Source organism: Podarcis erhardii (assembly GCF_964252035.2).
Source record: "Podarcis erhardii genome assembly, chromosome: 6".
Classification (NCBI taxonomy): domain Eukaryota; kingdom Metazoa; phylum Chordata; class Lepidosauria; order Squamata; family Lacertidae; genus Podarcis; species Podarcis erhardii.
In genome coordinates, this window is record NC_138510.1 from 95341793 (window position 1) to 95366201 (window position 24409).

General features: G+C 41.8%; 1 protein-coding gene and 1 long non-coding RNA gene across 14 annotated transcripts in view; one reads left to right on the plus strand and one right to left on the minus strand.

The window, feature by feature from the left end:
* RASAL2 (RAS protein activator like 2) overlaps window positions 1-24409 on the minus strand; it is a 222855-nt gene that overhangs the window by 69667 nt on the left and 128779 nt on the right. For 10 of the 13 annotated variants that reach the window (XR_014157320.1, XM_081865092.1, XM_081865098.1 and 7 more), the window contains one exon: window positions 7598-7704. Coding sequence is in view for 12 of the 13 variants with exons in the window: in XM_081865092.1 (XP_081721218.1) it covers window positions 7598-7704 (107 nt within the window). In the remaining variant the exon portion in view is untranslated. Of the gene's footprint in view, window positions 1-7597; window positions 7705-8319; window positions 8357-13831; window positions 13929-15866; window positions 16005-24409 lie in introns of those variants that run through there. The other 3 variants (XM_081865096.1, XM_081865103.1, XM_081865093.1) reach the window with 3 other exon arrangements.
* Window positions 16129-18550, plus strand: LOC309343551. Its single transcript, XR_014157332.1, has 2 exons — window positions 16129-18089; window positions 18276-18550. It is a non-coding gene; the product is annotated as an uncharacterized lncRNA (long non-coding RNA).

Genomic DNA, 24409 nt, shown 5'->3' on the forward strand with positions numbered 1-24409 from the left:
AAGGAGGTTGTACAAATTTCAGAAGGGCAGGATAGAAACAGCAAAGAAAAACACTACAGTTATATTTCATTCTATCTTTCATTTTCATCTAATAGAAAAGGGAGAGGGGGATGTATCTGTGCATAAAGGAAGAGTAAAACAAATTAAAATGCAGCTTAGGAATAGAAGTAACAGCTGAGCCCCACTTCACCCTGTTTCATAATACATAAGCCAAAGGAAAACATGATGTTACTATTCTTCTACAGTGCAGGAGGGTCACTGCATAACAAGAATAGAATTTTCATTGTCATGTAGCACATAATCATCCTCTAAAATGCAGGTAAGGTATCTGAGACACAAATGTTTCATTATAAAAAAGATTACACATTATTTAAATTAGAATAATAATTTCAGTAGCTTTAACCAGGTTTAAAAATACGTAAGTTTAAGTTTATTGTGAGAAAGGATTGGGTCAGAATGCAACATTGTTTGCATCTAAATAAATTTTAAGCAGATATTATTGGGCCCAGAATGCTAACAGGTTAACCCCAGCTATAGTTGCACTACCAGGTAAGTGCTTAAGACGCAGCGCCAAAGAAAGTTCATGGCTTCCATTAATTTCCTCCAAAGTCTGTTCCCCGATATTAAATACGTGGGAACTAGCTACTGTGAATTAAGTGTGCCGTACGGCATGCTGCACATGCTTAGAGGCATTCTGGCAACCTATCGAGGAGTCCAGAGGTGGAAAATACTTGCTGAGATGCAAATGGAAGATTGGCTCTCTGGCACTGAAATCGGGTTCCGGGGTGAAAACTGGTTTCAGTTTCAAAACCTATTTTTGGTTACACACTATACTGGGGTTGTCAACCTTTCTGGACACATGGGCCCATTCAGAAACCAGGGAAACTGCCATAGGCACTACACACTCACACTACAACCAGCCACACACCACAACCTATTCTGTTGGCTACAATAAAATAACTTATTTCAAGCCTAATTTCAGGGGGGAGATGTGACCCCCATGGATACCAAGGAAGGCCTCTGTGGGGCCATGCAAACCCACAGGTGTCGCACTGGTGACTCCTGCATTATGATATCATTGCAGAAAGAGGTTTAAGAGACAGGCAAAATGTGTCAGCTTAACACTGCATTCCTGTATGACTTTTACGCCTCAAGGTATTTAAAAAATGCAAAGTGATGTTAAGCTCCTTCTGGTATGGCTATTCAATAACTTTATTTTAAAAACTGTACTTGCCTTACCAGGCAATCAGAGAAGTGATCGCTGGTTCACTTCATAACTTGACACCCCCAAAACTCAGCATAAACTGCAGACTTTAGTGGTAAAACATTTAAAGGCCGTTAACAAAAACCATTAGCTCTGTTCTCAAAAGAAGCAGAGACTTTTAAGAATCTGAAGGGTTGCAACAAATAGGATTTATTAAAGGAAGTCAGCTACCCCCACCCCTAACCAGTGTTATTTTACACAGGTAGGAAAAGTTTTACAGCAAAGAAAATTATGAAAAAATGCACAGAAGAGAGAAAAAAGAATGTTGGGTTCGGTGAGCAAGGCAGCATAGACATATAATCGTCAGAATCAACATGCAAAATTAAGGTACACATGCACTGTTTGCTCATACATTGAAAGGTATGTCACAAAGAAGGTGGAATGTTTTTGCTGATCTATGAGACAATAACAAGATTTCATGTTCAGCAGCCCCCCTGCAGCACAGAACTTCAAGGTCACTGAGCTGGAGTAAATTCAGGGAAGGGCTTCACAAATAATTCAAAAGCTAGAAAGTTTCATTTGAGAAGGTTGCTTTCTGCTTTGTAAAACTAAGCCTTGCCATGAATCTGAAAAGCATGAAATCAAAGCAAGAGGAAGATGCTAAGCTGAAACAAATGAGTAGCTCTGGCCTAACAAAAGAAAATTGAGGCTTCATGTCAGGAAATATTTCCCAATGTTATGGTCCATTAGATTGTGGCAGTTCCGATCAAAAGAAACAGAGAAAACTGCTTATTATCTGAATATTTTGTGGTGAATTTACAGTAGAGAACAAAATTGTAGGAACAAGAAAGTAAATAACATGTCTTCGGTTCTTCTGACTTCTTGCATACATGGCAGCGCAGCATATCTGAAAACATACTGCAAAATACAAACTGACCAATAGGTTTTTATTCAGATGCTACTCATGATGGCACAAGACCAAAAGGTGGGGAGTGCTCAAAGTTCACAACCAGCCACTAGTGGAATTCCTTTGCCCTGCCTTTGTCAATCTGGCGGCAGATGGGAGACAGAATTTGGCAAAGTCAGCAGGAAACTACTAGCATCCTTTTCTATCAACATCCAGCACATCTTTGGAAATTGTCAAATTCTGTGCCATTTTGTTTCCTGTGGGAAGGAGTTCCATAGCTCAGCTTCCCTTGTGCTATTTGCTTTGTGGGGTATTGTGTCTTAACGCACCATTCATGTAGAATTTGCTGGTCTAAAAGATCCAAGTAGAAAATGATTTTCATTTCACACTTTCCCCTTTCCAATCCCGCCTGTAAAAGTATCTTGAGCCATCTCCTGTTGATTCTTATCCTATTCTTTCAAACTTTCAAACTTAACTCTACACATACATACCCCCCACGCGCGCCCCCACCCAACATCCTGCCAGTTTTTCATGCTGCTTCCTCGGCCATTCTATATTCACTTCGTCCTCCTTAAACAGCTTTTCTCACTTACCCCTTCCTTTCTATTTCCAGTGCATCATTACCTCTGGATACGAATGGGATCTGTTGCGGAGCCCCGTTTGCATCCTGAAGCGAACACAACCCACGTCTGCACTTCTGTGCATGCCCGGATCGCGATTCGCCGCTTCTGCGCATGCGTGTGACGTCATTTTTACTGTCTGCGCATGCGCAAGCGGCGAAACCCGAAAACGCTCAAACTGAAGCAACTTCAACCTGAGGTATGACTGTATTATATTATTTAAATACAGTGGTACCTCGGTTTAAGAACAGCCCTGTTTACGAACTATTTGGTAAATGAACTTTGCAAAACCGGAAGCAGTGTTACGGTTAGCGAATTTTACCTCAATCTACAAACGGAAGCCGAAAGGTGCAAGGGCACTGGCAGCGGGAGGCCTCATTAGGGAAAGAGGGCCTCGGTTTAAGAACGGCTTTGGTTTAAGAACGGACTTCTGGAACAGATTAAGTTCGTAAACCGAGGTACCACTGTATCAGCCTGTAATCTCTTTTTAAAATATCCTCCTCTGGCCCTTCTCCTTCAGAAGGGGTGTGTGTGTGTGTGGTTGCTTGCAGCATTCCTGGACTTTTTGTCTCCTGGCATCAAGGAGATGCTGTTGTTGGCATCAGTGCAACCCAAAGGTTATGGCATGGCTAGGGGGGCACAACTGGCAAGTCATGAGGCAATAGGCAGGCTCTGGCACTGAGGTTCTTAAAACATGATTAGAAAAACTCCTGGAGCAGAACGCTATCAATGGCTACTAGCCATGAGAGCTAGGCTCTGCCTCCCTCCATGGTCAGAGGAAGTCTGCTTCTGAATGAGAGTTGCCAGAAACACAGGAGGGGAGAGTGCTGTTCTGCTCAGGTGGGCATCTGGGCATCACAGTGAGAGCACGATGCTGATTAGATGGGCCACTGGCATGATCCAGCAGGCTCTTATGCTCTTATGAGGTCAGGATCTGACTCTTGAGTCATGCCTTGTAAGCGTAAACTGCCAAGTATAAGCCGATCAGTGGATATTCATCATGCAGTAAGTTGGTAAAAAATAGTAACCTCAAATATTTAAATGGAAGGGCAAAGTTGAATTTTAACCGTCAGCCTCTAAATATGGGCAGTTCCAAACACTCAACAGCCAGAGAGCTCTTTGAAGAGTTCCTTCCAAAAAGAACAAGGAAAAAAGCATTTCACTTGCAGTCCATTATGTAACTGTAAATCAAAATTCCAAGCGCTGGACAAAGGCCTATTAACAGTTGTACAGTTGAGTCGCCTTCTCTGTATGGACGCCACTGTTTGGCTCCTACACGGACAACTGCGGAAAATGTACTGGATGTGAATGTTCTATTCAGAAGTGAATTTTTAAAATAGCCTGGTTGCATTTTTGAAAGACACACACACAGGCACACCCTGAACGCAACTTATCTCTAACGCCTTTATTTTGAAACCGCCAATCTGCTTCTGAGCATTATGTCATGTTTTACCCAGGAAGTGAGGGCACGAAGAGGTTGAAGTTCAGCTTGTTACATTTTTATCCCATCCCACCCAGGGGCAAATTTCTGCAGGTTAATTTCATTTTACCCTCACAACAGCTCTCTAAAAAAACTTTGGCAGCGACAGAGAACTCACCAAAGACTCCTCTATAAACCTCAGACCCGAGCTACAATGTGAACCCAGATCTTGCTAGCTCACAAGCCAAACCAAGCGCATTACACATCTCTGCCTGGAAAATCCAGTGTTCACCACATTTTGAAATGAGAGAATGTAAACGAATCTGAAAGTCTGAATACGCTTTGCATGCAAGCGCTCCTCCTCCTTGAGGATAACTTTACTATAACAGGGCTCTACTCCATGGAGCCAATAGTTTAAAAGTTGAGCCAATCCTATACCAAATACTTGAGTAAAGAGTTAAAAATCATTTGCCTGTCCCCATGTCTCTGTTGCCTAGAAGTGCAAACTTGACAAAATATGAAACCCAATTGCAACAACAACTGAAACACCTATGAAAGCTTCTTATTTTTTTTATTTTTTTGCAGTCTTCTGCTATAAGTCCTTGAACACTAGCAGGCACTGGACTTCTTTGCAATGTGAATGTAAGAAATCCTTTTCTTTTTTACATCAAAGCTGTTCAAACCATAGGAAAATATGTTTTCCTTTTGGCACAAACTGAATTTGTAGAGTAGCATGAAAGTTGTGGGTGACCCTGCTTGACAAACAGAAATGTTACCATAGAACACACAAGAGCACATGCCTATCTTTCATACAATGCTTAATTTTACAGATAATCATTGGAATAGCAGCAAGCAAACCATCTCATCAAACCAGAAGGGCCAAGTTCTTGCAGGCAACTTCTGTGAATGGAAATCAAGTCATTTGAATGGGCCCTCAAGTGTCAAACATTGTTTGTATTTGATAATACAGTGGTGCCTCGCAAGACGAAATTAATTCGTTCCGCGAGTTTTTTCGTCTTGCGATTTTTTCGTCTTGCGAAGCACGGACTTTGGAAAAGCTTCAAAAATCACCAAAGTCTTCAAAAACCTCAAAAAAGGCTACCACACCGCGTGCTATGAGTTGTTCCTCGAAGTGAATGCACGGTTTTAAGAAAAAGGAAACAAACTTGCAAGACAAAGGAAACAAACTTGCAAGACGTTTTCGTCTTGCGAAGCAAGCCCATAGGGAAATCCGTCTTGCGAAGCAACTCAAAAAACAAAAAACTCTTTCGTTTTGCGAGTTTTTCATCTTACGAGGCATTCGTCTTGCGAGGTACCACTGTAAACATTTGGAAATACATGCTAAAACAAATTTCCCTGGGTGAAGAGATTAGGAAATGCAGCTGATTCCATGCCTCAATAAATTATTGTTGTGTTAACTGTACAATATTGATCCCAGAATATACAAATGATTATGGCAGGGTTGCTCAAAGGTTAAATAGGAGGAAGATTAGGACCCATTACTGCAGTGTAAACTCTCTCTCTTCACTCTGACAATGCATATAACATGGCTCACCTAAATGCTGACATAGCAGTGTTTAATCTGTTTGGGATAGATCTGTCATTCATTTAATACTTTAAAAAAAAGGAAAAGGGAAATGCTCAAACATACAGTTTATGCCAGGTTTGGAATGATTATATAACTAAAGCTCATTAAACGCTGATCCACTTCAATGAAAGCAAAACTCAAAATAGTCTCTTCCTAAAAACAATCCATGATGGCTTTGTATAATAGTTTAAAAGTGCCTAATGTTAAGAACATAAATAGAACTGAAACCATTGTCAGCTGAAAATTTCTATTCTCAATAATTGGAATGGAGATAGGAGGGAGAGGAAAAAGAGGTTGGGAAAGTAAGAGAGGCTGGGGGATTAAGTGAACAAAAGGACCCTTCGCCTATTTCTTGCAGACCAGTAAGTGAATCATAAAACTACTGCCCAGAATATTGTGGCTGACTACATTTTTCTTTTTTTTAAAAGGTATACTTTTTAAAAAGCATGTCAGTTTTAACTTGATTTGTGCAGTAACCGAGTCGCCTTTTCTAGTAGTAGTAATCATCATCATCATCATCATCATTATTAAAAGCTACATAAATATTATAGCAGTTATGCTACCATTTTGATTCATCAATTGTTAACAAATTATGGGAAGAAATTCCCGGCTTTTGGGATTAATTGTTACAAAACCCAAGTAATTTATAACCAAATATTAGGGCTCATTGTGCAAACTGAAGGCCAATACGCAAGCCTGAAATAAATTCCTCTGCCTTTGAAATCCACAGTGCTTTTTTGCTCACTTTGAATAGATTTCCCCCCTTATTGCTGTTGTGAAAGTAAGGCCCTTTTGCCCAGTTGGGCAAATGAAGGGTCTCATTCCTCATTGAGACTGAGTTTTCACACAGATACTAGCCATGAGATGCACCCAAAATGCAAATATATTTTGCAATTGAAGGGTTACATTTTGCAAACCTGATTTTTAAAGTTTATAGCATCTATGAGAGTGGCCAGCACAAATCAGGATATCCTCATTTATTGATTTGATTTGATTTGATTTGATTTGCGTACTACTCATCCAACCAACCTCTTCGGGCAGTTTACACAGAATAAAATACAAAATACAATTCATAATAAAACCACTAAAGCCAAAATAAAATAAATCACATCAGAAACTCCAGCTAAAAGCAGTGTAACACACAGCAGCTAAAACAAATAAAATAATTAAAACCAGCATAAAACTCAGTAAGGAAGGGAATAGGAGCAAAAAACTGAAGAACCCAAGGAATTGTGATGGAAAGGCCTGAGGGAACAGATGGGTTGTTGCATCTAAAATACCATAGTGCAGGTACCAGGCAAGCCTGTCTGAGAAGAGCATTTCATAAGCAGAAAGCAACCCCCCAAAATGTCCTCTCCATAGAGGTCACCCACATCACTTCATTAGGTGGGGTGACCTGGAGAAGACCCTCTGATGAAGTATGGAAAGGTATGTATGGGTCTCACGATCGTCCTTTTCGTATCGCCTTATGGTGAAAAACAGACATCTTTCTAAAGTGTGTAACCTGGGCCAACTACACGTTTTAAATTTGGAAAAGAGCTTCGCTATCTACTATACAGTCAACACAGTGGTATCAGAAGTATTTCAGTATAACAGAGATCCATCCACATGCAGCCTTATCATATAGTTTAAGACATTTATGACTTTGGGTCAAGGATTTAAAAAAAGGCAGGGATAAGTTTTGGGTCTATCAGGAGATAAATATTAATCATGACAACTTGTGACAATATGTCTGCCTTTTGGCTGCCTACTGAATTCTTAACCCCAAATTGATAAGGAATGCTGTTTGTTCACAGGCCATTTTAGTCACCCTGACCTTCAGCTGGGACCCCTCCCCTTCCAAGGAAAGGAAACTTACCGGCACTTTGAATGGAGATGTATTTGATGGGTCCATGGGGTTGGTTTTGTCGGATGTGCTTGTCCCTGAGATACTCCGTCTGCGAGGAGACCTCTCTGCTGGGACCTCTGGAGAGGGGAAGGGGAAAAGGTGAGAAAAATGAAAGACCACTTCCCGCAGGCAGACACATTTCTCACTATTTACAGGTTATGGAAACTTTACTCTCGTTTGCAAAGCGAACATCGCAAGCAATTCAAAAGACTCTGCTCTGTTCAGTACTTCCTTGGCAAAGTTACAGCACACATATTATCTGCAACTGTAAAGTACTCAGGCATGAAGGGAGTTAATTTTGCCAAGCACAATAAGGAGATGCTCCTGATATAAACTGCACTGAACATAATTTGTTAAAGGTTGAGGTTCGATATCATAGGGATGGTCATAATTCATAGTTCAGACAGTAACACCCCTAACCTATGCACGTTTACCCATAAGTAAGTCTTGAGTTAAATAGTACTTACTCTAAAGTATGCATGAACAAGACTGTAACCTAAGGCCACCAAAAGATTCACACACTTGATGGTGCATAATATGAAAACCGCTGCAGATAAGAAAAAATAGGTCACTTTCTCCTTGTTCTGACAGCATGACCTAAGCTATGACTTTGTGATCACAACATCTGCCTAAACAAAGACGACAGGATCAATATGTACATTTTTTCACAGAGAAAACCATAGATAAGATACCTTTATCACAACTGCTGCCCATTTCCAGTTCACAAACCTAAGCTTAAAGGAATGCAGCTTAACTGACAGACACTCAGCACAGAATAGAGAAAACCACATCCTAAGAAAAAGTCCATTGTTATCTTCGGGATTGAAAAGGAAGGGAGTAAACTATGACGCCGACGGCTGGCATTTTTTATTCCCGCTGTTCTCCTTTCGGGAGACAGATGCAGCTTAAAGTTCCATTTCTGGCCTCTTGGCCCTTGGGATCCGTGCTACTTCCACTTAAGAGAAAGCCGGTTTTTTCCCACTCTTCCCCCTCCCCTCTCTACAGCTTGCAGAGAGCAAGGAGGAAATGCACGAGAAGACTGCAGCTATTCAATCAATCGGTCTGAAGGCACATCCTCCTCATCAGTTACTTTCAAGCTATTAACAGACACTCAGCAGCCAGCTCTCCTCAGTTCAGATTATTTCCCTATCCATCCTGATCCCCGGAGTCAAAGGAGAGGCGCAACCAGCCGAGTTCCAGAAAAGGAGGTTTTCTTCACCAAAAAATAACCACGACAAGATCCCCACCAACAAATCCTTCTGTGATGCTTTTGCATAACAGAGTCTGATTTTACCAGTTCTACGGCACGGTGCATCCATGAAGACTTAAAGGGGGGGAAATCTGACATGATGAGAGATGGCATTAGAAAACTGGATCCTGACAAACTGTGAAGAGCTTCACACCAGAGGATACGTCTCTTCTTGTTTAAATGTGAATTACAATGTCAACTCTGTATCCAGAAACTTGCAAAAAAATGGGTAAAAGGCAGCATTTGGGAGATATTCCAAAGTCAACCACGCCATAAGTTTAAAACTGAAGAGGTAGATTTCTCCATGCAGGATGGAAATTGTAGTCTGCAACAGAGATCCTTCACTTGTAACTCTCCTTCAGCATAAACTGGTGATAAAAACAGGGTAGTATCTCTCGCCACAACCCATGGACTGTCTGCTCCTTCTTTCAGGATTACTATGTTTTTAAGTCTCTCAAAATCCTTTGCAGAGATTGCTGGTTTTATTCCAAAATGATGCCTTCTTTTCCGCAAAAGGTAAAAAAAGAAGCCAATATCTTTGCAGGCAGTACGCTGGATAAGATCACAAATGGCATTTGTTCTTCAGAAAAACAAATAGAAAAAAACAAAGAAAGATAGAGCATATTTGGAAAAGAAGGAACTAAAAGATGTGCTTTTACTCCAGTTCCGGCACAGTCAAGCATTGCAGTGAGGCTTGGCTAGTCCTGCTATATGCTCACTCAGGAAAATTGCTCCTCCTTATCAAAGCATCTGTAGTAATTTAACACAGTCTGTTGGATTTTGCAGAGTCATACATGAAGAAGCATAAGTCTGGATCCGCCTGTCAAAAACAGACTGCTGTATTTTTTTTGGGAGGGGGGGGGGAGGTCTTGTTTTAAAGGAGGGGAGAGGAAAATCCACACTTGTCCACGCAACTTCCACCTACCAGAAATAAGTGACCTAGAAATCAGCCAGTTTGCAAGCTTCTGATTTCAGAAAGGCCAGAAACTTTATTAAAGAGAGTAAGAAGATAAATCCAGATAGAGATGCGATCAACTTTGCAATTGATGGACCAGGCATAGCAAAATAAGAAGGCTGCTGTTAGCCATCACAGGTACTTCTAACTGTGCATCAACTTGCTGAAAATACTGCAGCTGCTGTTTCTGTGCCCTTAAAATGGCTTTTCTGCTGAGTTGGCTGGAAAATCTATACTACTGCCACCAGGCCAAAATTAGATTGTTGCCCTCCTCTCCCAATGCATGTAACATAGTGCTTCTGCACTATTTTCACCTGCTGCAAAAATCAATGCACCTCTTCATCTTAAAATATTAAATTACCACAATTCACTGCATGACTCATTCACTAGGGCACAGATCATACTGTCTCTGAGAATCAACAGGAGCCTCAAACCTTTAGTCCATTCTCTCTATGCAGCTGAAATGTGAATGACATCCTTCTTCACCAGTACACTAAGATGTGTGTGAAAATGCATGCACACAAACACACACTCGTATTGTGGAAATCTATTACGTGGCAAATATTAGTATTTGCAAATGTTTTGATTAGCTGTTAAATAACATTTGTAGATTGAAACAAGCTCAAGAAATTATTCATGAAATGGCAAAGGCCTTCAGAGACAAATTACAGAGCAGCCCTTTCTTTTTAGCATATATATTAGGGCAAAAAACCCACAGGATTTATAAAGAACTTTTTGAGTATTCATGGCCCTTCATATGTCTTCTCAGAAATTCTTACAATATCCCTGCAAGGTAGGTCAGTTTTACTATCCCCATGTTGCAGATGGGGATGAAGTAAAGGCTCAGAGCTTGTCTAAAAGTACCTGGGGAGTTCATGCCTAAGACTTGAATCAGTGGCACACTCATTCAATAATTCTTCAAGAACAAGTCAGGAGGAAAGAGGCTTCCTTCAAATCAAAGTGTTACAACCTTACAGTTAATGAGTTTCCGGAAAGGCAGTGATAAAACATGAAAATCACATTTAGCCGTTAGAGTCTAGCCCTTAGAGCATAAAGTGATACACTACAAGTCTTCATCAATCAAACATCCAGCTAACAGGCCTGTGGATTTCCTGTAAGCTGGTGGTCTGGTTTAGGAACCTTTAGTCCTTTTGCTTGACTTTAATGGCATTGCAGGACAGAGCTGCCCTGACAGAGTAACTACCTTGCCCTGATATAACACCCACCCACACCCATTATTCTGGCCCATTCTTTGGTTTCCAACCTTGATTCAGGAGCTCCTTTATCAGCTAAAATGCTAAATCACAATTAAAGGAGACAGAAGATATTAGAGAGAGGGAGAGAGGACACAATCACTTTAGTCCACTCCCAAATATAGTTACTTCTGGGGCAGTTTTACATCTGTACTGGACATAATACAGTACTTTTTATTGAAACAGGAGAGGAAAGGGGCTTTCACTTCCCAGAGTCATTTTGAATCATAGAATTGTAGAGTTGGAATTGTAGAGTTGTAGATGATCTCCAAGGTTCATCTAGTCCACCTCCCTGCAATGCAGGAATATGCAGCAGTTTGAAATGGGGATTAAACCTGCAACCTTGATGTTATCAGCACCACACTCTAACCAACTGACATGCTTTCTTTTACTTGGGAATACAGGGTGGTAGGAGGAAGATGAAAGGTCCCAGGTAGGTATGAGAAACCTGTGGCCCTTCAGTTGTTGCTTGACTACAGCTCCATCATCCCTGACCATTGGCCATGGTGGCCACAGCTAATGGGAGTCGGAGTCCAACAACTTCTGGAGGGCCAAATGTTCTCTATCCGTGGTCTAAGGCCTACAGAGAGGAGGTCGGGAACTACCAAACAGTGTTCAAAGGATCGCCACAGCAGGAGGAAGAAATGGGCTGAGAAATCTGAGGAGCAGCTTAAGTAAAACATGAGGCGGGTGAACAGGAACTGCCCTGTTGTAATCCAGTCCAAAACCAAGGATCTTCATAGCTTTAGACTAGAGGAAGCGACCTAGAGACACCAGCCGTGGATTGGTATGGTGTTAGAATGGGCAAATGCCTTCGTCAGCCCCCTGCAAACTGGAGGAGCAAGCAGGATGGCTCAGAAGTTCTAACATTTGGCACAGAGACAAGCGAGAAGGAACCTTTCAATCTTCTCTTGAGTATACAAATATCTAAGGCTGAATCTAGACACACCAAAAAAGTGTTTGGCTTGCAGGGCCAAACCCACTCAAGTCAGGTCAGCCTAATCTAATTTTAGGGCTGCTGAACAGGATTTAAAAAATGTGGAAACGTCCACGTATGCTATCATGAGCTCCTTGAGAAAGCACTGGATAGGATAAACAAGTAAAAAATGACCAAAAGGTTAACTTCTATAGAAATATGACATGAAAACAACTGCCAAATTCAATTTTTCAAGAAACCAAAATTTTGGAAGTTCAACCAACAATTATGGCACATCAAACTTGCTGACCTACAGAAATGTATCATTTAAGTACCCATCATTTTTGTGCTTCAAACCAATATCATGCAATTGTAATATGGCCTAGAAATGGGTAAACAATTGGGGATGCTGAGACTTCTGTATGGCCCATGGGTATTTGCTCCTGTTAATCTCTTTTAAAGAAATTTCAACATTTTGGTAAAAAAAACATGAGAAAGATAGCAAACTACCCGAGAGTTAAAGATTTAGAATATAAACGAAACAATCCCAGCATTTATTGTATTGTCACAGCTCTTAATTTTTATAGGGTGATGGGACTGCTCCTGGTAACACACTCTGGAACCATATGGATATACTCCAAATGACTTTATAGGTGCATTTAACATGAACAAGCGGTATGTATTTCTGCAAGCAACTAATATGGGTGACAATCCCACCATCACTGCAAGCAACACTATGAACAACTTCTATTAAACATTGTCACATGCATAATTTGCAAGGTTTCTTGAAAGTTCAACTCAAAACTGTAATAAAACTCAAAAGCCATGTTCTACATAAACCAAGGAGCCAAAATGTAAAATAACAAAAGGAAGATTTGATGGCTTTGGGTTAGACAAAGGAATAGAGAATAGACTCTCCCATAGCTTATTAGTCATTACAGTTCAATGGAAGGTAGCAGCCAACATCCCTCTGCCCTCCTGGTGAGGACCCAGAAACATCTGGCTGGACATTGTGAGAAAGAGCTACATAGTTGGACAACACTTCCTAAGCTCTACAGCACAAAATGTAAAGTGAACAACTTTCTGCTTTATATTAACTTCTCGCTAACTAGCTTAAACAGTTTTTTATGTTGCTTCAATGCCTAGTGAAGGAAAGGAAACAAACAAGCAAAACTTCAAAGGTCACAAACCATTTTATCTGATTTATTTTGCATCTGAGTTGAATTTCAGAATTAAGTCATACTGGAGAAGTAGAATGGTTGGCATTCTAATGGGATCTCCAGGGTTTTCACGATATACTATAGAAACCATCCAATGTACATGGTGCTTTGCAAAGAAAAGTTTAGAGAGAAACCTGTGATAGGTACCTTGTGTGATACATTGCTAAAAATTTGTAAAATTTGTATCTGAAGAAGTGTGCATGCACACGAAAGCTCATACCTAGAACTAACTCAGTTGGTCTTTAAGGTGCTACTGGAAGGAATTTTTTTATTTTGTTTTGACCATTGCTAAAAATAGTTCCTCTTAGGTTAGTGAGTTCTAGTTAGTCAGTAGGCCAAGTGATCTATAAACTTGTAGACTAAACAGAACAATCAAATATTTTTAGAAAGTGTAATTGTATAAGCAATTACTGTGATACACACAAATGACTCCAGCTTTTATCTGTTTAACAGAGATCTTTTAACTTGCGGCAAACTTTAGAACTCACGCCTCATCACAGAGTGCAACTAAATGCATTCCTCTGACAATTCCAGGATGAAAAACCAAACCCATCTAAGAAGTCTATGTCAATTCAATGTTTGAAGAAAGTAGTATTCCAAGCCTACCGTACCAAGAAATGACAGGAGGCTTCGCTCATCTTCTGTGCTGCTATCCAGCCACTCGGCCGAATCTCCAGGAGAAAGGAAACTCATTCTCCAGCCAGAAAACTTCTCCATACAGAAGACAATGGCCAAACGAATCAAGGGAGGGAGGGTGGGAAAATGCAGATGATCCTGGGAGTCCAGTACTTGAGTTATTGACTGGTCTGAACAAAGTGAAATGGAAAAAAAGGATGGCGGGCTTGGCTCTACTCCCAACTCCCTAGCTGACAGACCTTTCTGATGAAGGAGACATGAGGAGGAGCAGGAAAGAAAACTGGGTGCCAGTTTCTCACCTCAAGCAGGAAGAACAAAAACAATGTGATGGGGAAGTGGCCTATGGCCTGAGATGAAAAAATAGCATTTGAGAAGATAAAGGGGGAAAACAAAAGAAACCGGTCCCAATGCAGGAAAGATCAACAAGCCACCCAGCATAATAAAGTCTAATATATGACTGTCTTCCTTTGAGGTAAGGGTGAGTAAGATAAAAAAATCAGTATCTTTGTTTTTCCAAAAAAAGCTTAAAGATCATTAAAAACCCTGTTAACAACCAGAGAGAGTTGCATCGCCACCAGTCCCCTTTCCTGCCCCAGCTATTATTACAATAGCATCCAAGCCTCTCTTACAACGCATTTGCTCATGCAATGGCAGGTTGATCAATCTGTGAATAGGAAGAGCCCCTCCCCTCCTCCCTCACCCCCCTCCACCCCTCCCTCCCTCCCACATGGCGGCTGCATTGATCAACAATAATGGAATCTGTTTCCAACTGCCAACAGCAGCATTAAGGATATTAGAACAGCTCCTCTTCATCAGAATGAGAAGCAGCTAACGCGAGCCCAGCTCAACTTCGCCCTCCTCGGTTAATGGGGCTCTCCCCCACCCTTTCGGGAGAACAAAGAAGAGGAGTCAGGAGAAAGGAGTCCTGTTAGGAGGAATCAAAAGAGCCCTAGCTACGGAAAGAGAGTCCATTTAATTGACAAAAGAAGAGAGCATCACAAGACTGCCCTATCTAGGGAGCGTGTGCTGGTCCTGCAGCTGTGCAACGGGTGCTTGCTAGGTCCCCTTGCGACACGGAATCGGGGGGAGGGGCGGATTTAGAAGATATTTTTTATCTGACCTAAAGGGTCACTTCACAGGTTTGTACAAATGCAAGCAAGGACGAGCCCTGACAAATGAGGGGCCTCACAAATCAAAAACGCCTTTGTCCTCCGGGACCAGGCTGACACTCCGAGAAAAAAAACGGCTTTCTTTAAAGGAGCAGGATCCCCTTTTACTCCTTATTAAGCAAACCAACATCAAATTCAAAATAAACCTATTTTGCTAAATGATACACCCAATTACAGCAGCCCAATTACAGATTGCTTCTCGTCCTTATTTTGCTGCCAAACGTTTAGTGGCAAGGAATTAAGAAAACAACAAGCGAGGAACGGCGAAGCAAAGAAATTACATCCAAGCTAGCCAAACTCCAGTGGTGGTGGCATCCAGCAGATAACATGCAAAGTTCACGGTTAATGAGGGGATGAGAGAAAGCACAGTGTTGAATTAAGAGGAAATGCCAATGCAGAACTGAAGCTCAGATAGTGTCCCTCTTCTGACAGTGGATGATATTATTATTATTTCTTGACTTTATATACCACCCTATACCCACAGGTATATAAGTAATCAGTAATATTTTCCTACCATAAGTTCCCCAAGAACCCAGAACAGGGCTATCCTAATATACTTCTCCCTCTGCAGCAGAGACAGGCTTTCTTCAAACTTGTCTCAGTTTCAGTCAGGAAGCAATTTTAAAAACTTGGTTTAATTGGACAATATGGTAACTTAAAAACTCTAAGGATCAAGTTAAAAAGCTAATGGGCTAGCAGAGGCACAAAGTTGGGGGGGCAGGCTTGTGTTGCACGTGCATGACATCACACACGTGACACAACCTCCCCCCCCCCCCCCGCCAAACCAGGCCAGGCTGACTTGGCCCACCATCCCTCACCCACCCACCCCCAGCTGCCTTACCTTGGGTAAATGGAAATGGCTGGGTAGAGGTCCTGTGGAACTGAGGGGAGTGGCAGGGCAGGTTCTGAGTGTTCGTATCAGACCTGAACAATATAGAGACCTCTTATTTGCCTGCCAGCCACAGTAGTCAATTCTTTCTCTGGCAAAGGAGGGCTACTTGCCAGTTCATATATAGTTCTAAGTATCTCAACAGACTAGATCCCAACTGAGTGTTGGGAGAAACAGGTGCAATGCAGGAGCAAAGGCACCTGTTGGGTCCTTAACAGAACCAGAGAATAGGTCTACAGGGCAAATTAGCACATGCAGATCACAATTTTCATATATGCAACTTTCAGAAAGTTAAACTTCAGCTCTTGCTGCCAGGGCTTCCAAAATTGAACATTTCTATCTCTATCCCCAAACCACTCAAAGATAGCCTCAAAGTAGAATCTTATTGCCCAATCTCACTGATAAATCAAGACCACAAGATATTCACATCAATCTTGGCTAACTGCTTAAAAAAAACCTCCTACACAAACTAATACTCCAGATCAGGCTGGTTTTGCCTGTGGTTGCAATATAACAGACCCCATTAGGAAACTACTGAATCTGATAATCATAGCAAAATAGCCAAAAAACCACTGATGATCATGTCCATAAGATATCCTTAAAGCCTTCAATTGCTCAGAATGGAAATTCCTACTATCAGTATTACCCAGCATAACCTTTGGGCCCAACTTCTTACAAACCCTCAAACAAATCTAATGCCAAGTCTGAACTAAATGCAAAATTAACAATATGGACACCAACGCTATAGCAATCCAAAGAGGCACAAACAGCGAAGCCTGCTGCCTCCCTTCCTATTCATCCTGGCCCTATGGCCCTAAAACCTCTAGCAATCCAACTCCGGGCAGCCCCTAATATCAAGGGAGTGGAAATAAAAGATAAAACATATAAACTAGGGCTCTTTGCAGGCCTAATGGTCACGACACCATACCCTATTAATACAGCAATCACCTAGCCAAAGAACTCAACACTTTTGCAGTGGTGTAAGGGGAACAAGTGAAGTTTGCTAAATCTGAGGCAATGTGTTTCAACACTCTCTCATATCCAAAAATATATAAAATAAAGATAAAACTCTGTTGTACCAAAGTCAGATACCTAGGGGTTCAAATATCCAGAAACCTCAACAAATTATACCTCCATAATTAAAAATCCCCGTGGTGACAAATTAACAAAGACCTGAGGTGATGGAACAATACTAACTTCACTCTCTCAGATAAAATAGCCACGATCAAAATGATCACCCTTCCAAAATTAACCTACCCATTCTCAACCCTTCCATTCCACCATCTACCAAACCATCTTAGTATGTGGCCGAACAAATTACAACCACTCATTTTATCGTACAAAACTTAAAGAACAGGTCTCAACTACTTGCTCTTCTCGACCTCAGACTGAGGATGGGGAATTCACAACGCGCATCATAACATACATTCTAGGAGACAGTTGGATCAGTTGGAGTTAGATCCAATTGAAAACACCCCTGCTACATATCCCTTCCTCCAAAACAAGCTGAAAAAAACCGCCCCACAACACTAAATAGGTTCACATTATCCATTTTTAAGGCATGGAAAGAAAAAGTAGGCATATTGTCCCCAACCCCACTAATCTCCTTGGTTTATCACCCATTCTTCCATCACATCACATCACACACCACAAAGGCTAAATCATCTAGCAGACATTTACAAGAATAATAAACTCTTATTGGCACAGGAAATACAGGAAAACCTAGGGGACACCCAAATACCCTCTTGATCAGCTGGTCCATAGCAAAGAGAGGAGGCTAAGCTTGTAAACTGGTGCAGAAATGTCTCTAGAAAACTCCTTTTTAAATGAACTCATGTTTTTTTGAACAGTGGTATACAAATATTTTTAATAAATAAATACATATGGGGGCAGCCATTTCCCCCATACAGTTTCTTGTGAGTGAAGGTAAATCACATGCCAATGTCCTGTGCCATTTCCTGCTATGAATGTTTCATCTTCAGATCACATGACAGTAATGAGCAACTCAGCTGCCAAAACGTGTTAATGAAAACTTCGATAGGCCTGCCTTCTGCGTAGAGTCAATGTCTGTCATTAACCTGCCCTTAAGAGGAACAGCCCAGGCCAGGGTGGTCCAACCAAGTGTGTTAATACTACTTGCCAGTTTGCCTGCAGGAAGGAAGGTTTTATATCTAGGTAAGAAGGTATGGAACTTTTTGTAAATGCAATAAGAATGGATTCTCTCCTCAATTTCCTGGTAGATGATGCGCCATGAAATGACCGATATTCATAAGAAGGATGGGCCAGTATTGTGGGCTATTAACTTTGGAAGACTGTCTTATGCACACATAAATGAATTGTGCTTGATCGGCGCCAATTCAGGAAGAAGAAAGAAGGAGAAAGAAACAGCTTAACGAACTATCACCCTCCCAGGAGTCCCTGGTTTTCCCTTCCTCGCAACTGCAACCATAAGAACATCGTCCTGAGAGGAGGGAAGAATTAGTAGGCACACTTTCTTCAAGACAAAGTGGTGTTTGCTTTCTGTTTATTTTGTATTAGATTCTAATTGTTTTAATAATTTAACAAACACTGTTTTCTGAGGTTCGCCTTAAAACTGGTATACACCACTTTAAATAAATAAATACATCTTTTCTTCCTGTTATGTGTATTATTGGCAGAAGCTTGACAAACCAGGCTTTAATTTACAGGATCTTACCCTTCTAACACTGTGCTGGGTATATAGGACTTAATAATTTTCCAACTTTCAATTCTTCAAATTACTACTCTGTTTTTACTCTTGCGAAATGTTAGATGTATATATGAACTTGATATTATTTTTTTTGAAAATGTACAGCAGTAAATTTATATTAGAAAAACAAAAGATATTTCTCTCACCTTAAAACTTGTGAGAAGAAACATTATTTATGACTTAGAAAAAGAATTGCCTTTTCGAAGTCATAAAGGGTTGTGAAAGCAAACTAGCCAAAGCAGCTTTATGTCTCTTTGAAAGGAAGCACTTAATAGTTCACAGAATCATGGAAATAATTTGAAAAGGGAAAGTAAATTTACAATTTCTCCTTTACTCGCCCAGTTATTGTGTTTCCTTGCTAATTCTAAAGCTTTCAGATAAAGAAAAACCAAATGATAACCAACTTTCCCAGAATAATCTAGGCTAAATATTTGAAATAAATATGGACATCTTATTCCAAAATATGAATGCACAACGTATTACATTTATGGGTCTGCTTTTATCTCCTCAATTGTCAAATGTATCACCTCATAAAATTACAGGACAGCAACAACCTATGAAGCTAAACAGCCTTGGCTACCCTATAGTCGAATTCCTGATAAGCAAAGCTTCACAGAAGTTTGGGTCTGAGTGTTTTAGAAAGTATTCTAGCAAAATTATCATTCATAATGTATGCAAACACTGGAGCCCTAAGAGGCATGGAAAGAGACGCTACGTGTGCACAAAAACCAGGAGTCCTAATACTAAAATCAAAGGGCATTAGCATTCGAAGCATTAAAGACCCACAAGATGCAGAGACATGCCTTTGATTGACCACCCTTGCTGTAGTCAATGGCTTCTTTCACGCCAATATGCATAATCAATATAGGAACACTACTGGAAGTCATTCTTATTATAATTCCTGAAGCTAATTGAGTGTTGGAAGAAAGTGGTGTGTTTAGTGCACTGGGGCTCCTTTCTCCCACCATCCAGTAACAAGATGGACAGTTAGAACTAAAATGTCTCACGATGTCTTCTTACATGTAGACTATCCTGCAGGAGGTCTAGAACAGGGGCTGGCAAGGTTTACCTCACCTGGGCCGGTTCACTCCAGCGGAGATCCCTCCGTGGGCCGGATCAACCCCGCGCCTGCAATTTCCGGCGTCTGCATCTGTGCAGGTGCGATTTCTGGCATCTGCATCTGCGCAGGTGCGATTTCCGGCGTCTGCAGAAGCGAGTCCCCGTGCTGCGCTGGTTTAGCGCAGCACACGGGGACTCCCCAATCGGAAAGCTCAGTTCGGGGGCGGCTCCTTGGCCGGTTAAACGACCCCCGTGGGCTGCTTGTGGCCCATGGGCCTTAGGTTGCCGACCCCTGGTCTAGAAGGAAATCTGCATTTACATCAGCCACTCTGCCAAATATGGAACATGAAGCATGTACACTAAGATATGCAGCTCCTCTGGGAATCTGAGCTGGGGGGAGACCCTGAAAGAAAGAGTTGGCAAGTTTCTAGCCCTTGTGGAAATTAAGAAGCGCTTTATAATGCCCCTGAAATAGTATTGTCTACCTGCAACAGACAGAATAGCTTAAGACCCATTCCATGTTCTTCAGGGCCCCACTGCTGTTGTATTATGCTGCATTGAGTGACATTCACTTTCTCATAATCTGAAAGTCCCATCAGCTCCTCAATAAAGCATTCCTCTGTGTAAAATATATTGAGGAGCTGATGGGTGATAATAGGACCTGAAGTTGGTTAACATGCCCATAACAAGTCAAACTAGCTCGCTTGCTCTGCATGAGCCAGGCAGATTTCTCAAAGTTGAGGGTGGAATACGTTATGTCAGTCATCAGTCCTGCTCCACCCCTCTTGTCCTTGCCTGATCCTTTCAGATACTAAGGAAATCAGAGGATTGCTGGAATCAGCTGAGTGCGAAGCTCCTCCTCTGCTCTGCTGCAATTGGCCCAGCTGCAAGAGATCGGTAAGGCACAGCCTGCGTCATTAATTCCCTAAAGCAGAGCAGCTCCCTGAAAAAGAAAATTAAGAGCAAATGCCATCCGTGTCTGTCTTAACGCCATCCGTCGTAATGTCTTCACTAGCTATGAGGCAGCATCACAGCACACTTTTTGTAATTCACTTTTTGCAGTGGTCGCTGGTAACATTACTACCAAATTAAACCACTTCCATATCATAATCCACAAAATGCTGGTGAGAGTTTGCAGTTTCCACAGTTGTGCTCCAGTGTGTACTCCTTCCTGAGCCAGGTGCATGACATCTGTGCAAATAACATCTGTGCATGACATTCTGTGCAAATAACATCTGATTTGCAAGAAGGTCCCAAGGTCTCTCGGAAGGGCTGGAAAAGAACACGTTCTGAATCCTGAAGAGCTGCTGTCAGTCAGCACCAACGATACCAAGCCAGATGGGCTGACTGTCAGATTTGGTTCCTGTTGCACGAGCGACTTCAGAGTGATAACTGGCTGACAAGCACAGCATACAGGCGCATTAATCAGGGAGCCAGGATTGGCTCAGGGCACCCTTCGTAGCACTTCCAGGTTTGCCTCAAGTTTAGCATATGAAATTTGAGCTTTACAAGCCACTGGGCCCAGTTTTGCATTTTGATAAAGTCAGTCAAATTAGGCATGCTTCCTCAAAGACTCCTCTGGGAAAAGGACTGTCAAGGGGAGCATTTGTACTGATGAGCTTATTTGCATTTACTGACTTAGAAGCATTCTTACAAGTAATGATTATGGGTCGAGTTGAGTGGGGCAGCTGGTCTGACCAAGAAAAGGCAAAGGAGGGGAACCAGACAGCCTCTTCATGCAAAGGTCATTTTAATTGTTTGGAAACTCACCACTGAAACTCACCATTGCTTTTGAGAATTTTCAAGGGCCGCTTCATTAACTTTATGTTACCTGCCCGAGTTAGTTCCACTTCTTTTTGAACAGGTGCCCACATAACAAAAATGACTATCAAGCAGCCTGTTTAGCAAGAAACAAGTTCAAGAGAAGGCAGGAAAGAAAAGGAGTGGCCTTATGTCGTAACAGACGCTTCCTTGGCTAATGAAGGGTCAGCATTGTTAAAATAATCCCCACCCATAGGTTGTTCAAAACAACAGAGGTTGCCATTATGTCCCCTGGAGAGGGAGCTTTTAAAGGTGGCACTGGAATTGTATGTCCCAAAGTAGACAGTACTTGCCAAGAAGCCACATGACTAAGCTGAAAAATGTCTGGCAGGAGGAATATGCTATCAGCCAAGGTAGGAAAAAAGTCACCCCACACATTTCAATGCACATTATATGCAAATGAGACCTGCAACATAATGTTGCAGTGCTGACTGTTTCTGTTCAGTATTCTAGCCAGCGATGCATTCTTTCATGATGAACCATTCTGTCTCCTTCCTGGTTTTCCATTCCCTTCCTTCACTCAAGTGTTGAAACAGATATTTAGTGTTCTGTGGCTATTGAGTATGCTCAGACCTTGGGGTCAGGAGGGCTAGCTCTAATTTTCTTTTTTCGTACTTCAATAAATCTTGGGGTTCCCCTGAGCCATTTTGACTGCATAGCCATCATAACTCTGGACCTAAGTTCAATATATTAGAGATGTTTTAAGGAAGAATACAAAATTTAAGATGACACGTTGAAATTGCCAATACGCAAACTTTACACATAAGGTGACCAGAAGCAAAGGGGATGGAGCCTCAGGGTGCAGAAAAGGGAATTTCACCTGCTGCTGAAAATCCACGCAATTACAACTGTGCTCTTCTCTTTTGTATTCTATATACATGCACAACGTGTTACAAGGTTTGGTTACTATCATTCTTAGTTCTACCTATTGCTGCTTTCGATCAGGATGGAGAACCAGTGGCTCACGTTCCTAATGAGGCCCACTGAGCTGTTTCAGTCGAGCCAGGCACACCAGCCCTCTATGCCACCAGGTGTGGGGCAGGTAATAGTGGGGCTTGAAGGCACTTCCCAAGCACCAATTAGCCAAATGTTAGTCCTTGGACAGAGTAGTGCAGAGTTTGTGTGTGTGTGTGGATAAGGATCTGGTTTCTCCTAAAATTCAGAGCCATAGATATGCAAGCAATAGCATACAGAATGGATAGTTGAGAAAGTGAAAGTTCTCACAACGGCCACTTTTTTATCATTCTCCCTGTAGCTAGGTTTGTGCCTTGTTTATTTTACAAATTTGCATAGGGATTGTATCCTACTTCTCCACTTGCTCTTATAATTAACCTGAGAGGCAAACTAAATAATCCAACATTAAAAAGCCAAAATAAATCACATGGAACTGATGTTGTATAGTGGCTAATCTATCAGCTGCAACGTCATTGGTTCAAAACTCACCTCACACACTAACCAACTGAACAGTCTTAGGAAAGCAACAACTACTAACCTATTGCACAGAGCTACTGAATGGACTATTGAGATAAAAGCCTCAGGCGCAAGGGGTCAGGGGCAGCTGTGGACAGGATTCCTGCGTTGCCAGGGGTTGGGCTAGATGACTCCTCATGCCCCTTCCAACCCTACAATTCTGTGAAATCTATTAAAATTCACTGCAACTGTATCTAAGAACATGTAACTGAAATAATAACATACTATTGCCCTGTTCAACCCTAACTCTCTTGTGTTTATTTCTAGGTCTTAAGACCCCACGGCTAAAGTCCTGTCCTATCTTTCTATACCCAACTGTGACCTTTGCTGCAGACCACACGGGATTCTGTGCTCCAGTAAGGTTCTTCCAAGGCAGAAGACAGATACATTGTACTGCCCCTTCTCAGTCAGTAGCACTAATGGGGTGCTGTACCCACCCTAGCTTACTGCGCTAGGTGCATTTTCCAGATGACCCTCCTTGTTCTCCTCATAGAAAGCCACTGGCCATAGTCCTTCTCGCGCCACAAGAGAAGTGAACTCTGCTTTAGCTGCTCCCCTCCTGCAGCAATCAGGTTTTTCCTAAACATAGGGAGGCTCACCGCACTGGAGAACTCCTGGCCTATGGCATAGAAGCAAGTGATGGTGTCTGCCCTCTTTTCCAACTTGCCAGCAACGACTTTGCAGCCAGAAAGGCTATTAAAAGAAAACGAAGGGCTTACGTTTGAAGGCGTCAACTGTTGCCTCCATGACCACATTCAGCCATGCTGACATGTAGCATGTGTCTTTTGCTTCTGCTTTTAATAGCTACACAGGAGGGACCTGCTTGGCAGGCCATAATTCTGCCAGAAGGATGGGAGAGATATTTTTAGATTCCTGTGTTTTGGCCATGTTTGCTTTAGCTTTTGTGAGCAGCCTTGAGTCCTGGTTCTTGGAGAAAGGGGGGGGGGCATAAATAAATACAACAACAACAACAACAACAACAACAACAACAACAACAACAACAACGTGTCTTCCAATCAGTTACTGGGCTAAGTTCAATTAGTTGGTCCTGATATGCAAAGCCCTATACAGCTCGGGACCAGGATAGCCAAAAGATTGTCTCACTCCATCTATAGCCAACTGACCACTGTGCTCTGTAGGGGAGGACCTCCTGCAGACAAGTATCCTCATCAGGAGGTCCACTGCATATGATCTTGCTACAGGGCCTTTGTGTGGTGGCAACTACCCTTTGGAACTCCCTCCTGTTGCATTACACTTTTCCAAATGAGCATTTTAAATGGAGGTTTTAGAAGGGGAAGAAATGGAGGCAGTGAGAGATTTTACTTTCTTGGGATCCATGATCACTGCAGATGGTGACAGCAGTCACAAAATTAAAAGACGCCTGCTTCTTGGGAGAAAAGCAATGACAAACCTAGAC